Source organism: Phoenix dactylifera, chromosome 6, assembly GCF_051530095.1.
Source record: "Phoenix dactylifera cultivar Ajwa chromosome 6, Ajwa_hap1_PhDact_Kaust_v1.1, whole genome shotgun sequence".
Lineage (NCBI taxonomy): Eukaryota > Viridiplantae > Streptophyta > Magnoliopsida > Arecales > Arecaceae > Phoenix > Phoenix dactylifera.
Genome location: NC_143195.1, coordinates 23375910 through 23392302, shown reverse-complemented (window position 1 = coordinate 23392302; position 16393 = coordinate 23375910). Strand labels below are relative to the sequence as shown.

General features: G+C 44.3%; 2 protein-coding genes across 2 annotated transcripts; both read left to right on the top strand.

Annotated features, from left to right (window-relative positions):
* Nucleotides 1-1743: 1743 nt before the first annotated feature.
* Nucleotides 1744-3577, top strand: LOC120110883 (putative cis-zeatin O-glucosyltransferase). Its single transcript, XM_039126816.3, has one exon. It carries the CDS (start codon nucleotides 1929-1931, stop codon nucleotides 3342-3344), a length of 1416 nt encoding a protein of 471 aa, XP_038982744.3. The 5' UTR covers nucleotides 1744-1928; the 3' UTR covers nucleotides 3345-3577.
* Nucleotides 3578-12642: 9065 nt separating this feature from the next.
* On the top strand, nucleotides 12643-15032 carry LOC149753362 (uncharacterized). The gene is made up of 8 exons (XM_089923904.1): nucleotides 12643-12864; nucleotides 12936-13064; nucleotides 13231-13473; nucleotides 13575-13655; nucleotides 13736-14288; nucleotides 14366-14459; nucleotides 14535-14630; nucleotides 14724-15032. Exons 1-5 carry the CDS (start codon nucleotides 12772-12774, stop codon nucleotides 14066-14068), a joined length of 879 nt encoding a protein of 292 aa, XP_089780030.1. The 5' UTR covers nucleotides 12643-12771; the 3' UTR covers nucleotides 14069-14288; nucleotides 14366-14459; nucleotides 14535-14630; nucleotides 14724-15032.
* The last annotated feature ends 1361 nt before the right edge of the window (nucleotides 15033-16393 follow it).

The window sequence follows — 16393 nt, the reverse complement described above, 5'->3', positions numbered from 1 at the left end:
ATAAAAGGTCATGTGTTAATTTGATAATTCATATGATTCACATTGATGCTTGCTTTTTAAGTGAGTATGTACAGTAAATCCTATATCTTATGCAAGAACTAAATTTCTAAAATGTGGATCCAATTTTTCAATTTACAGACCCAGGCAATTTTTGTTAAAGTTTTTTTTTTGGAATGTTTCAAAATAGTTACAACAAAGCTGAATATGTTGGATTGGGCAAAGTGAGAGATTGCTGCATCTGATCCAATGATAATCTATCCAGATGTGACCCACGCTACGAGGTTTTAATTTTTTTATGTTTGTAATTAAAGACATCAAATATGGTGATTGGATACATATGATTTGTGGTAGTTATGATATAGGGTAGATTCTCTATCTTATTATATTTTACCGTAACTAAATAGGGGATAACACAGTTCTTATTGCTCTGCAATTGCCTTTGATGGTGAGGCATGTTAGAAAGGAATACTCTATAGGTTTGGTATCCAACTTATCCAAGAGTGTTTGTGAGCTTCTTCCTTTCAGAATTGCTTGAAGTTGGAGATTGGGAAATTAAGATGCTGCTCGAATGTGACGAGCAGTGAGCTAACATTAAGAGGTAATGGCCTTGACTTCTTGTAAGTTATCCTAGCTACTGCTTAAAGTCTACCACCCTCTTGAGCTGATTTAGTTAGTTCAGGTGGATAGCTGGAGAGCTGTAGTTTCTTTTCCATTCTAGAGCTATGCTCCGAATTTGTTACCTTAAAAAAAAAAAATCTTGAGCCTCGTACAGGACTGCCAAAATTTTTCAAGAAATCTAATATGGAAGCATGATTTAGCATGCAACCGTCCAAAATGGTGCACAGGCAATAACATTGTTCCACCATGCTGCTATTATATATATATATATATATATATAATGGAAGGATTTGGGTTGTACGTTTTACGCTAAAGGATGATTGATCTTTCGCATCCGTTGGATTACATTTTGCATAGATCTCAAAGCAGCATAATTTTTTGAGTTTTTTGCATGAATATCCTTCCACAAATTCAAATTTGCGTGAATACCCTCTTCAAAATTTATATTTATTTCTGTATCCTCATAAAATACTGTTTTTGCATAAATACTCCTAATATAATGATTCTTCTAACACCATTAATAAAAACTATATTTATTTTAATTAAAAATAAAATAAAATTTTGAAATTATTTTTTTATCTCCCATCGCGATCACCTTATAAATATTTCTTTTTCCACATCTACCCATTAAAGATATTTTAGTTATTTTAATTCAAAATTATTAATTTTTTAATGGCATTAAATGATATGAGTATAGATGTAAAAATAAAAATAAAAATAATAAAATAATCAAGCAAGTGCTCTACGAGGATATATATATATATATATATATATATATATATATATATATATATATATTAATTTTTAAAAAATATTTATGTAAAATTTGGTATTTAGAAAGTACTTTTGTATTTAATTTTTTTTATATGCACAGCTTTCAAAGTGGCTGTTGCGGCCATTGAATGGTTGATGTGGTTAATCATCCGAAAGATACAGCAATCAACGATCTGCAACTTAAACCTCATCGGCAAAATTCGCTGGCCGCCAGCCAAACCCATGTAAATTTGAGCGAACTTCGTCATTTTGCCGGGCAGAACCGTGGTTGGCACTACCAAATTAACTTCTTCTTACCTATCGCTTTTTCGGTCACTTTCGACTCTGTGCCCGTCAAAGTTAGTGTTTTGTCCACAAACTAATATTCATTTTATATTTTAAGTTTTTTGGCAGGTACCATCCCATTTAGCCGCCCTCGGACCACACAACCGTGTTGAAATGGTCACCTAAACCAATACAGCCGTGTCGCTCTCTACTCGGCGGCTACTCACGACAAAAACTACACAGCCGTGTTGATATCCATCACCTAAACCAAAATGGTCCTCGTCGAAGCAATGCAGGTCCAGGAGGTGGCCGTGGTGATGGTGCCCTTCGCGGCCCAAGGCCACCTCAACCAGCTCCTCCACCTCTCCCTCCTCCTCTCCGCCCGCGGCCTCGCTGTCCACTACGCCGCCCCCCCTTCCCAAATCCGCCAGGCCAAGTCCCGCCTCCAAGGCTGGCAACCCGCAGCCCTCCATGCCATCCACTTCCACGACCTCCCCATCCCTCCTTTCTCCACCCCTCCCCCGGACCCCAACGCTGCCACCAAATTCCCCAACCACCTGATTCCCCTCTGGGAATCTACTCTCCAACTCCGCTCTCCTCTCATCTCCCTGTTCCACTCTCTCTCCGCCGTCTCCCGCCGCCTCGTCGTCGTCTACGACCCCCTCCTCTCCTTCGCCGCCCAGGAGGCCGCCACCCTCCCCAACGCCGAGGTCTACGGCTTCCACTGCGTCCCGGCCTTCTTCCACCTCTCCTACAAGTCGTCAGTCCAAGATGAGCCTGCCCAACCGAAACCAAAGCATCTCGAAGCCATCCTTTGCCAGTCCTTCGACGACTGCTTCACCAACGAGTTCTTAGAATTCGTTACCACGCACAGGGTCCTCCCGGACAGTATCGCCGCCGACGGCGGCCTCATGAACACCTGCCGCCCGATTGAGGGCGAGCTCGTCGACCTGCTTGCTGAAGACCCATTTTACAGGGGCAAGAAAAAACTATTTGCAATCGGCCCTTTAAATCCTGTAACTACTCCAAAAGGAGACGGCGGTCGACGGCATGCATGCTTGGAGTGGCTCGACAAGCAGCCGCCGGCGTCGGTCGTGTATGTATCATTCGGGACGACGTCGACGATGCTGGACGAGCAGATAAACGAGCTGGCGATCGGGTTCCAGCGCAGCGGGCAGCGGTTCATTTGGGTGTTGAGGGATGCCGACATAGGAGACATATATGCTGAGTGCGAGGAGAGTCGAGAAAGGAAATTGCCGCCGGATTATGAACGGAAGGTGGAGGGGGTGGGGATGGTGGTGAGAGGGTGGGCGCCGCAGCTTGAGATCTTGGCCCACCCTGCGACGGGTGGGTTCATGAGCCACTGTGGGTGGAATTCATGCATGGAGAGCCTCAGCATGGGGGTGCCTGTCATGGCGTGGCCGATGCACTCCGACCAGCCGAGTAACGCCGTGCTGGTGACGGAGTTTCTGAAGGTCGGGGTGGTAGCGAGGGAGTGGGCTCGCCGGAAAGAGATTTTGCCGGCCGGAGAGATAGAGGAGTCGATCAAGAGAGTTATGGTGAGTCAAGAAGGGCAGGAGATCAGGAGACGTGCTAAGGCCTTGGGCAATGCTGTTCGAGAGGCTGCATCCGAGGGTGGGTCATCTCGAGCTGAATTGGACTCCTTCATTGCCCATGTTAGCAGATGATCAGTGAGCGTAAGGGCTCGGGTCTGCGATTTGCCACATCTCTGCTTGTTGCATCCATCCAGGTTTATACTCAGATTTGTATTGGCATTTACGCTATATTTCTTCAAAGGAGAAATAAATAAATAAATTAGAATGATGGTTCCCATTCAAGCTTCAAGTTTGTTTCAAGCTCGATTCTGTAATCGATTACATATTAATGAACCCAAGGTGAACTACTGGATTGGAACGAACAATTTACTTTATGCTAACTAATGGATATTATGACACACTTTGTGAATTTAGACTTCTCTTCATCAAAAAAAAAAGAGCAAACATCCGACTTCTCCAACCAAGCCTAATCGAGCCAGGTACTTCATTGGATGTTACAAAAACTCGAGTCATCAATTTTGCAAAGTAAGATTGCTTTTTCAAAGGGGTTCTTGAATAATTCTATACTTGAATCAAGTGTAAAACCGTCGACATCAAAGACAGTCTATATGGGCCTGCGTATTTGGGTTTTCTGAGAGGGCGGGCATGCCGGGATGAGACTGTGTGGACGGAGGAGATAGAAGAAACGACAAAAAATTTGTGGTTTGCGGGGAAGGAAAGGAGATAAGGGAGAGAGCTAAGGCCTAAGCAAGCTTTATTCTATTCTGAAAATGTTTTTTTAACATATTTTAAAAATATTTACTGACACAAAAATATAACTTAAGAAGTCATTCATCTAGCTGGCGTGCCCCTTTGAATTGAGTTTTTTTGCTTTTGTTTTTGTTTCTGTTGTCGTCATCGTCGTCGTCATTTGGAGATTCTAGATGTCTAGAAAGAGGTTTTTGAAAGAAATAAGATCTGAATCTAGATCAAAAATAATAATTTTTAGCAACTCTGCTTATTGAATTGCTTGGGACCCCTTATTTGGCAGCATTCTATGTTTCAGCTTTTTTTTTTGGTACATCGGCTTTTCACACGTCATGCATGGGCAAAACCAACAGAATCAAAAAAAAGTAAATGACACAAAGCGTAGGGCACCTCATCGGTGCCAGCTCAATCTAGTCTAATGAGCTGCGAATGAGGCCACCTAGTCAGCCGTACCGTTTGCCTCTCTATAGACGTGTGTGGCCCCGGAAAATCTATACACAGCTAAGAGACTACAAATATCACGTAGCAGCAGTCTGAAGCTTGCACCGGAGCCCCGACCCCAGATCCACTCGACTACTGTGGCAGAGTTTTCCTTGAGAAGGATGCGGGATCTGCCCCTAGCACCCGCCTCGCGTATGTGAGTCCCTCCCATGCTGCCCTGAGCTTAGCTCCAACAATAGGGGTGTCAAATATCCCCCGGTCTCCAACCGCTATCAACCTGGCCTCATGGTCCCTGATGATGAAGCTCACACCTCCAGTGCTCCCTCCCTCACCAACGTTGCCATTGAAATTCACTTTGAGGAAGCCAGGGGGTGGGGGCTTCTAGGAGACTAGAATAGTCTTGGGTGCTATAGGAGCAAAAGGGGAGTCCCATATTTTTCCGACCATCTCAAGTGGTGGCAGCGTGGCGGCACAGGTGACCTCCACCGTATGAAGATGAGCTCGGTCCGCTACCGACCTCGGTTGCTCCATTCTGTCCTCGAAAACTTGGGCATTCTTGTCCAACTAGCAATGCTAAGCTAGATAGGCAGCCCTGGTCCCTAAGTCCTAAGCACCAGACCTCAGCGAAGAAGTCTCCAAAAATAGCAAGAAGTCCTCTGTCGACAGCCAACCTGGCTAGGAGGCTCGGGGGGCTGTGGCGCATCTCCATATCTGGACAACCCTCGGACACTCGAGGATGACGTGAAAGGTGGACTCCTCCACCTCAGGGTAAACCGAGCACTCGGGCAAAATGTGCATCCCTCGTTAGGCCAACAAGCCCCTGGTTGGCAAACAACCCCAAATCACCTTCCAAATAAACAAGGAGATTCGGGGGTGAATGTGAAGCTTCCAAATCCAGCCTACCTCAATTTGTCGAGCTGAAGACCTTCTGACCACCCGGACTAGGTCCCTGATCCTGCTGACTCTATTCCTCTACCGTCGAATAATGGTAGACCGGTGGAAGAACTTGATGGTCCTATCGCCCTCTACTATCCACTGAACCTATGACTTCTATCTCCAGAAGATCTTTTACTGTCTGAGTAGAGAGTGGTGTCTGGAGAGTAGTTCCCAAAGGTCCCCCTGGGCGGAGTCAGATAGCCTCGCCCCGCTTTTATCTATGGTTTGGAGTCTGGCAATGGCAGCCTCAGTTTTCTTCACACTTCTGAAGATGTTTTCCACCTTTTCTCGATTCCATCTGACTAATCGGCGCCTGGTTAACAACAGTTTCCGGGTCACCCTGTATATAACATCCCCCCGCACTAGTGTTTGTCATGCCTTTCGAACCATGTCCCACGACTGCGGGTAGGAGAGCCAAATCTACTCAAATCTAAAAGGGCTATGAATAGAAATAATGTGTGAGGTACTCACCAGAACAGGGCAGTAGTCAGGTACAATCCGAGGAAGGTGGCATACGGAGTAATTCGGGAACTTCTGGATCCAACTGCTTGAAGCAAAAACCCTATCGATCCTCTCCCAGATGCGTACCGCCCCAGCCTATTGTTGCACTAAGTGAACCTCAGACTGGTGAATCCCAAATCAACCACTTCGTTGATCTGGGTGAACTCCTAAAACTTTCTGACTCCGATCTTATTGGTGAAGGGTTCCCCCCTCACTTTTCCTATGGACTGTCGATACAATTGAAGTCACCCAATATCAACACCGAGTTCCTTAGTTGGATCAGGCTGGAGGCCTCATTCCACAGCAGTCTCCTCTCCCTATAGTCTATACTGGCATAGGCAGCCAACAAGACCCAAGGGGTACTGCTCCCCTTGGTAATGACCATCACCACTTGCTGGTAGTTATAGTGAAAGATGTCAATGGTGAATCCTTTAAGCCCCCAAGCGACTCGGATGCCCCTTGACAGCCTGTGTGACTCGACCACATAACTCCCCCAGGATCTGGGGATATCCTGCTAGGCATGTTGCAAACTAGCACCGAAGAGGTGGGTCTCGACAAGGATGCAAATATTAGGGGCATGCACCTGTACCAACCTGTGGAAGGCAGGTTTGAAGGATGGCTTTCTGGCCCTCCGACAGTTTCATAGAAGGATCTTCATCAAGCAAGGTGAGATTGTGTGATTGCCTTCAGCTCCAACACCCCTGCAGGTGCCTCCAACACCTGATCTGCCCTCATCCCAAGCCCTTGCAGGACTTGTTTCAACATGTGGGCCACCTCATCATGTGAAGGCCCAACTTGGCCTGCTGCAGAGTCGACCACAGCTAGGCCCACCCCCTTTCTCTCGTCTGGCTTGGTGGGAAGGCTGGACACCAGACCTTTGCTGCGGTCGGGTCTACCCCAGACCTGCACCTCGCCACCCTTGGTGCCACCACTTGCCGCCATCATGCCCGCGTTGCCGCCTCTCCCCATGGCGTCCCCAGCTATCACCTCCCATGCTTGGTCGCCTTGCCGAGGGAATGGAACACCATGGGGTTGCCACCGCCTGCCTCCACCTCCGGTCGCACTAGCCCGAACTGACCCAGTCTGGCCTTCACACACTGCCGGTGAGAGGCTCCATCTCTGGAACCGTCGAGCCCCATTGGGGACTGGCATGATGAGCCCTCGCCCAGCACGGGATGCAGGGGCCTGTGAGTAGCTGGTTCGTGGGTTGCATCACTGGCCTTGCCCTTCTTTTTTGATGGGCTTCAGGTTTAGTGGGCCCAGCTCGTTCCTGCCCGACACAGCTGCCAAGCCAAGCCCATCAGCTCTAGCCCCGCGCTGGCCCGCAAGCTCCTCAAGCCGAGTTCCGCTAGGCCTTCCGCCCGGCCCATCCAAGCCCAATCCTGAGTCATGGCGAGGAGGACTCACCTGGTTCACCAGCTGGGCCGAGTTGCCATGGAACAGGACCTCCGTTGCCGCTGCCGATGCTGAGGCGCCGGTCGGTGTCATCTTCTCCGGCGAACCCCATTGTGCCACCTTCTTGGGTTTGTGCCACCCCTCGGTATCCGGCGAGGACTCGGCAGTGCTCGTCGCGATCCATGGTGAACTCAGTCCCAGGACGGAGGTGCATGCCGTCCGAGTCGGCTTAGGAGCCGGCTAAGTCTTCTTCCTCAGTCCCCGCTTTCCTTGGGTATCCTTTGTTGGCAGACTCGTCTTGCCATTAGGACTTTTGAGAAAGGATTTAGGCCTCAATTTTTAAAGGATTGGTGGGCTATGGCTCAGGCCACGACTAGACTTGGATCTAACTGTTGCGCCCCGAACCTAGCAACTGAGTCCAAAATGCGACATGACCGCCCACTCTCTAGAGCTAGACCCTAGAGAATATACTAGGCCTAAAAATTTATCACAACTTCAATATCAGTGAACCAAAATGATCTTATTTTATAACAGATAACAAAACTATTTTAATTACAAAATTTAATCATCCAACTAGTATCACTGATGCTCTATCTAATCATCCCCTTTACCCGTGATTTCAACAACAACTATGTACTATGCAACCTACAACTCTGAAAAAAAGAAAGAAGAAGAAAGTTGTGAGCTATATAGCCTAGTAAGAATCCCAAACTGCTACACCATAAGTAATTAGACTCTAATCAATTAATAAATTCAAACAAATAAATATCGTATAAAAACTTGAAAAGCTCATAAATAACATGCATATAAGTTTTTATTAAAATCTTTTCAAAGTAGTATATACACACACACACACACACATATATATATCTCAAATAAAACAAATTGTTCAACAACGATTTTTTATGCCATGTTATTCGTTTCTCATTAACTTGATTTTCAGGTTTCTTATCAATTTTCTTTTTTCCTTCGGCTTTGAACTAACCAAGATCATGACCCAACTCGAGGCTGATACCGTATCACGTTATAACCCTTGATGGCTATTCGACCTATGTTATAGTTCGTGGTGGCTTTATAACCCAGCTTGAGGTTGATACCATGCATAAGCCCGTGGTAACTTTATGACCTAGCTCAAGGCCGATACTATGCATAAGTCCGTGGTGGCTTTATAACCCAGCTCGAGACGGATATCATGCAAAAGCTTGTGGTGGCTATCCAACCTACGTTATAGCCCATGGTAGCTTTTCATGTGTCAGTGAGGTTAGTCCAAACCATATCTTATCCGTCTGATATGCCTATTACAATTGTCAAATAAATTATCACATATACAATGAATTCTTCTCAAATTCAAAATATCTTTATTCATATAATCATGTTCTCAATATCTAATATGTATAATAACCATATAAATATATTTGTATTGGAAATCATATAAAAACATATCGTCACATGCCAAACTGATACAAATCTCATGATGCAAATCCAGCGATACAACTCAATATATATTCATATATATAACTAGTGACTAGGTATAAGGATTCTTACTTTTACCGAAGACTGACTAAAACAAGGATCATTGATCCGCTTCAAAGTCTATGAGCTGGGGTGCAGAATACTCCGATCAGAACATTCTTGCACAGACGACTCTCCCTCTACAGAATCAAATTCGATTATCAAAAAAAAAATCAAACAGTAGACTAATAACTTAGACAGCCTACCAGCATCCACCAAGGGTCTATCACCTTGTCCCGCGAGTCCCCATCACCACCTACCTGTTCAACTAGAGAGAGACACCAAGAGAGAAAATGAGGAAGAAGAAAGAGAGAGAAACTGGAGAAAGAAGACAAAGAGAGGTGAGAGAAAGAGAGGAGGGAAAGAAGAGAGAGAAAGAGAGGAGGAAGAGAGAGAAATCCACTCTCTCCTCTCTTCATGACGGCCCGACCCTTTCTCTCTTCCCTCTCGCAAGTCCTAGGGGTTGGCGGCCATGGTGGCCCGCCCCCGACTCGACAGTGGCCACAGCATTGGCCAACCGGCGGCTAGCGATGACAAACTAGAGAGGATGAATTAAGGCCCCTATTTCGGATAAAATTTCTAGCAATTTTCAGCTCAAAACAAGGTGAAACGAAGGCTCAGACGGCGGAAAAGAAGGAGAAAAAGATGAAGAACCCTTACCTAGGTACATCAAGGTGTCTCGGCGGCTCTTCAACGACGAATCAAGGAAGAAGGATCCAGAAGAGAGCTCAAATTTGTGGTGATTTCTCTCATAATTTTTGATGGATTCTCAAAGGAGGAGGATGGAATCCTTAAATAGGAAAGAATACTTGTTCGATTCGCTTTCAATCATTAGATTTTTAGGCGCAATAAGGCAATGAAATCGTGAGACATCGGGGAATCATGGGCTTGGACACTCCGGGCCGACCCATGATCGAGTTGGCTGACTGGGTAGCTTGGGTCGAGTTGGCCCTGGCCTATTTGGGCTGACCCACAAGCCCAAAGGCTAGGCTAGTCATGATAGGGCTGGGCCTGGCCACTCCGGGCCGGCCCACGAGCCCAAAATATCTGGGTTATTACACTAACCAAATCAAGCCCAAACAAATAAGTGCCTAAAATTTGAGACCCATACCAAGCCCATGGCCAATGCCAAAATGCCTTACCCGATCTAAAACTAGCCTGACCCCATGGTCTTAGGTTATGCTCGTGTATATTTGTAGCCTTAGATATTGTACAGATCTAAATATTTTTGTTATAAATTTTTTAATTAGACGACTACAAGTTTTCAAACATGGAACTAGAAAAATTTAAAAAAATTACAGTGACACCTCTTTAAGTTTTTACAATTTATCTTTACGCCCTAAAACTTCTAATTTTTTCAATAAGACCCCAAAACTTAAGATTTGGTTGCAATGTAACCCAACCATTCATCTCTATTACGATTCATGAATACACGATTGTCTGGTTAGATAAGTTTAGAAATAAAATTCCATTAATACCCTTTTCTCCTAGATTAGAAGAGGAGTTACTTTATGATGGGACCAGAAGGAAATCTCATGGCGATCACCATTCCTCTGTCTTTCTTTCCTTTTGAATAGGGGCTTCCTAGTTTGGTTGATGATAGTCAACTTTAAAGACCACGCAATAGCACGTATCTGGTAGGATAGTGATTACGGGTATCAATCCACAGGGATTGGGGTATAGTTGTTTTCTTAAAAATAAAAATATTTAAAAAAATGAATTTGTGAAGACTATTAAACTAAGCAATTTAATAAAAGAAAATACAATTAAAATAATATCAGTTTAGGAGAACCTAGGGCAAGAAATCCACCACTAACATCGAGACAAGGGTTATTTATATTTTAATTTCTTCTTGGATAAACATGCAAATTGGCTACAAGCCTAATAAGCATTTAAATAAAAATTTACAAAAGTAATTTAGGCATAATCCATCTTTAGTTAGCATGAAATGTCTATCCTAATCTAAGGTGGCAGCACATCGCATCTTCCTTAAGCATGGACTATCTTATATTTACTTAGTGATCATGAAGAGCAGTTGTATAAACTTCACATTTAAAATCACAGAAATTAAATATGAGATGAAATAAAATATTCATTAGAAGCAAAATAAGGTTTATACAACTCTAAGAATAGAAATCAAAAATATAAAACTCTTGGCCCTTTGTTAGGGCTGCATCCAGCCCTAGAGAAGAGCTTAGCCCTGCATGGAGAATTGAACAGCCGCAGCAGTAGAGAAGGCTTTCATCGTGACCTGCTCTTCTTTCTTTCTTCCTCTGGCGACTTCCATTGAAGAAACTCCCTCTTAGCACTTCATTTTTTTATATAGGAGAAATCATTCCCGAAATGCCCCAAAGACTTCTCTCTGTCCTTCTATTATTTTTTTGGGGAATTTGCTTCGCGGTCCAAATTTTGACCCCTGTATAATGAATAGTCCCTGTTGACTGTGCATTTAATAAGCGTTCCAAAGACATATCAAATCTCAAAAGGAGACCAAAATACCCCTGACCTGTTTCCTCTTCCGTCGTTCCTCGTATGCATGTCTTCATTTGAACGAGCCCTATTCAAAGTCCCTCAATTCCAGCCCTCGTTCGTCCCCAATCTTCGTATCCTAATCCTCTCTTCCGACGGACAGAATTCCATAAAAATCTCGCCCGATTCCGCTTGATTTGAACGCCTCGGTTTCGAACCCTAGAACTGCAAATCACTTCCCAACGGTACTCGATCTTCCTCTTTTTCCCTGTTTAGCCGTTCCCCTTTTGGAAAAGTAGAACCCTTCCGATCCGATTCTGAGGAGCAAGGAGATTATTTTCTGTCCCCTTCGAACCGACTTCGCCCTGTTCGTTTGTAGCGGAAGCTTAGGCGGAAGCAAGGAGATATTTTCTGCATTCTTTCAACAGGTTTGTCACCGCATACTTTCTCGAATAATGTATTGAACACGGACGTGATATGCAGTATTGTACGGCATTCCAGGTAGTTGTTGGAATGGTCCAGTGGTTTTGCGGGATTAATGGACAGAGAGGTTGTGGTAGCACATTTGAGAAATTTGTTGTGGAAAATTTCTTCCATTCCGTGCTAATTGTTTACTTTGTTTTAGTTTTTAGGATGATTTATTTTTTGTTGATATTATCAAAAATATAATTTGTAACTATATTTGTGATGCAGAAATCTAAGATGGCCCCAAAGCAGAGTATCGGCCAAAAATCCTCTGTTGGCCCGAGTACTATGGTTAATGGAAGATGTTATTTCAACCACTTTGTAAATTTTATGGTCACCCTAATCCCATTCATGTCTGATGAACAGAAGGAAAGAATACGTGGCACTCCATTTGGGCACATGCTAGGTCTACCGTATATAAAACAGAGTAGGCCTGTCTTGGACACATTGCTCTCCCTTTGGGATAATGTTGAGGAGGGTTTTTGGTTTGGTAGGGTTATAGTGCCTTTTGTAGGGACTGATTTCGCACTAATCCTTGGTTTGAGTGCGACGGGTGATGAGGTGCAACTGCATAGGAAGGGGAGGGTTACGTGTGACCTCATCAACCGGTTTTTTGATGGTGACCACCAGAAAGCCAGTAGAGATGCAATTAAAAGTAGATTACAATTCCTTGTCGGTAAGAGCAGTCGACAAGATGTGGAGGATTTTACAAAATTATGGGTTCTTTATCTTTTTGGGACCATCCTCTTCCCAACCGTACGCTACTATATCCCTAAGACATTATGTTCATATGTCGATGATTTAGACCGCTTAGGTTCGTATAGTTGGGGTCTTGCCGTTTTCTCTTTTCTTCGGCAGCAAATACCTAGTCTAGCCGATAGTGTGAAGACTAGGAACGTCACAGGCAAAGGGGTTGGTAGATACATGGATGGCTGCACGGTCGCCTTGGTGGTAAGCATCATAAGATGTTTTTTTTAAATTTCATTGTTACGATATATATATTTAGATGTAATTTGATGTTTACAATAATGAATGGCAGGTATGGGCTGTTGAGCATGCTAACAGCATTGCTGGAAGGCACCGGCCACCGTTCATGTATCCACGTCTCGTACGCTGGAACAACACCCCATTTCCCCGCAGGGTGGACGTGATTGCGGATGTTATGAAAAATTTAAAACGATTTGAGGTTTGAATGTTGAATTCTTACATTGGAAATATTTTAACTTGTACGTTAATTTAACTGTTCGAATGCTTTAGGTTATTGAGAAGTTAGAACCAAGAGAGGAGGAGTTGCACCTTCTCTCAGCTGGAAGGCCACAATTACGTGTGCCTGATGAGAGGCGTACGGAGACAGAACATCAACAATCCGTGCACGACGGAACTCAGGTATTAGCAGCTTACTGTGACATAGCATTTACAAACACAAATATATGCACTTTTGAATTGGCATGCACTTTTCACATGTCGGCACATAGTTCAAGTCTGCACACATTGATGTATGCCTACAGTTTGTTCAATTCATACAAGCTAATTCATTATTGTGTTGTTTTAGATTCCGTCATCCAGCCAAAGTGATCGACATCCACTGCGGGAAATTCACACACGTATCACAGTGCTTGAGACGTGTTTGGTACAACATGGTTTTAGTTTAGCAGACCCTCATCCTATTGGGGATGTTGAGAATACCCGCATAGAACAGCTCGATAAGAGGGTGTCGACAATAGAGAAGGTCCTACGAGATAAGGGCCTTCTGGTTGATGACAAACCTGGTGGGCATGCTACTGTTCCTCCTGAGGTAAGCATGCTTCCTCTGTATAAGGTCTGACAAGTTAACTACCAGTTCTAGTATGAATCGACTTGCTTGATTTAAACAACCTCTTCCTTGGTTACGTAAAGGAGCATACTACAGTTGATCCACCTATTCACGACGATGCTCTTCATAAAGATCATATGCAGCATAGTGCTGATTCGGTGGAGGTATGTAATTTTTTGGTACGTAGTGTTCGCAGTTTTGAGAATGGTAGTATAAATTGTCTTGAAATGCATTTTCAAATCAGGTTATTTCGTCCACTGATGCTGAAGCTAAGAAGAAACAGAGAGCTCCCAGGTCATATGTGTCCTCCTTATGCAAGCGCGTGAAGCTGGGAGCACGCGAGCGCAAGCCATCGGAGAAAGCGAAGGCCATATCAGACCAGCCAAAGACCTATAAAAGGGCTAAAAAAAGGGTCAAAGTTGCCGAAAAAGGTGAGGTTTGTACGGGAATTACTATTGTGTCCGAGGATTCGCCCGCTCGGTCAACCAACATATTCGACCCACCGACAAGTTCATTAATGGAGCTCCAAAAATCGGCTCCAACATGGGAGGAAACCTCTCCCCCGGGAGCGGTATAGAATTGTTGTCTCGTCCATATGTGTTTATTTATCCATATTGAATTTGCTAAGTCTATACAGTTAAGTTTCCTAACCAAAATATCTGTCGTCACCATTTATTTAAAGTTAACGATGTTCAGAGAGTGGCACTGAAACGTAGCTTTCATGGGAAGGGGACAAGTATACTCCCTATTAGGTATGAAGAAGCTATTAAATTCTTCCTCGAAGAACATGAGTTTGGGTAAGTTAATTATATTAATTGACCGTTTTTGACAATTATCGCATTTCAAGTTTCTTAAACATAACTGTTTTATGTAGGGATATAATATGGGAGGACGAAGATCGTACCAAACCTGCATGCAGCCCTGATGCCTTAGTGCAGCTCCTGCATGACAAGGCTCTACGGAGTGACGTATGCTAACTGTGATGAACTACTACTGCAAATTGTAATTTGGTACTGAGTGCGTACTTCTTTTATTGCGTACAGGTAATCAATGTGTACTTTCGCATTTTGGAGCTTCTGCCTCGTGCCACTAATGAGATTATTGACAATCCATGTTTATATTTGCGCTGCGAGATCCAGGTTTTGAATTACTGCTCATGATGTCTCGTTCTTACATTTTTCCAATTGAAATTCAGCGTGCCATCTAAGCTGCGTCTCCTAAATTGTATGCAGGCTGCCGTGCTCCAGCATCTACCATTGGATTACCTCTCAATTACCACTGATGTTACCAAAAGAATCATAGAGGCATTGCTGCCCAGTATTCAAACATGGCTTCGGGAATTCAGATGTGCCGATCTTCAAAAGTGTAGATATCTCTTCATTCCGATGAATACGGGATGGCATTGGTATCTACTTTCTCTGGACTTGAAGGACCAGCGTTTCGAATGCTACAACTCCTTGTGGAGTTTCGACGTTGGGGAGGACGCTGTTAGATATGTTGGTATCACTTGTGAAACCTAATATTACTGAGAACCTTCTTTAGCAGGTGTATGTTCTTAAAATTTTGCATTCTTCACATTATTACAGGCTTCTTTTGTGAGATCGTGGCTAAACGACGTTGTCGGATTTCGTATCCCAGAATTAGCATATTCTGAAATTCGACAATGTGCACAACAACGAAATGATAGTGTTGACTGCGGGGCATACATGCTTATGTTTGCAGAGGGACTTACCCGAGGCAGCACGAGACCATTAAAGGAAGAATTGAAGGATCCATCTTTATACAGGAGCTGGGCTGCAGGGAGTATTCTATTGCATTCCGGGAGCGTTGCCAGCGTTAGGTTTAGGTCAATGTACCCTGGAAAGACTTGTATAGAGAAATCGTAGACTACGTGTTGTATCACATGAATGCAAATTAGTTGTAAAACTTGATTGTAAATGTGTTATAAAGGATGTTTGTCCAACTGTAATTTTCTTGTTCTCTGTAATAAAACATTTTCAGACATAATATCATTATTCCGTGCAAAGTCCTTATGTATTGGCAATTTTTCCAACTCCCTGTCATGCTCATCGCTTAAACGAAAAGTCTACGGTGACTTATTAAACTGAGCCACCTAAAAATTGATTTATACAGTACGAGTTTATCGTAACAATATCATCCTGCATAATAGTAACAATGATATGCAGCAACTTTGGTGGTTTCATAAAGCGTGTCGGAGTTTGAGAAACTGTCGCCTAACATTCATGTGGTTGAATCCTAAATTCAGAGGTCGACACTGGCACACCACGAGTCGAGTCTGGCACAGCATCCTAAATTCAGAGGTCGACATTTGTTCGCGACGAGTCAAGCTAACTCACCAGCCACTCTTAAGGGATGCAAACCTGAATGTCCGGAGGTCGACTCTGGCACACCAGCCACTCTCTGTGTTGGCTCTGTGCCACTTAAGGGGTCGACTCGCCATTCACTGGAGTCGACTCCCTTAGACTGGAGTCGACCCCAGCACACCAGGCACTCTTAAGGGTCGACTCCCTTATGTCCAGAGGTCGACTCCAGTCTGCCTGAGGTCGACACTTAGGCTCTGGCTAACTTTGGGTGCTCTCTGTCTTGCCTCTGTGCCACTTAAGGGGTCGACTCGCCATTCACTGGAGTCGACCCCAGCACACCAGGCACTCTTAAGGGTCGACTCCCTTATGTTCAGAGGTCGACTCCAGTCTGCCTGAGGTCGACACTTAGGCTCTGGCTGTTTTTGGGGACAGAACAAAGACAGAGAGTGGACCTTAGCTCAGCCAAGCCTAAGAGTCGACCTCTTTTCCTACCGAGTCGATAGCGGGACAGATCGAGTCGACTCCAATATTTTCGGAGTCGACTCGTTAAGAGTCTCAGATTAGGCAAAGTCGAAGGG

Excerpts from the sequence above, each read along its gene's own strand:
- LOC120110883 (XM_039126816.3), top strand. The coding sequence starts at position 1,929 with ATGGTCCTCGTCGAAGCAATGCAGGTCCAGGAGGTGGCCGTGGTGATG.
- LOC149753362 (XM_089923904.1), top strand. The coding sequence starts at position 12,772 with ATGTATCCACGTCTCGTACGCTGGAACAACACCCCATTTCCCCGCAGG. Across the intron at positions 12,865-12,935 it reads AAAATTTAAAACGATTTGAG|GTTATTGAGAAGTTAGAACC; the intron begins GTTTGAATGTTG and ends CGAATGCTTTAG. Across the intron at positions 13,474-13,574 it reads ATGCTACTGTTCCTCCTGAG|GAGCATACTACAGTTGATCC; the intron begins GTAAGCATGCTT and ends GGTTACGTAAAG.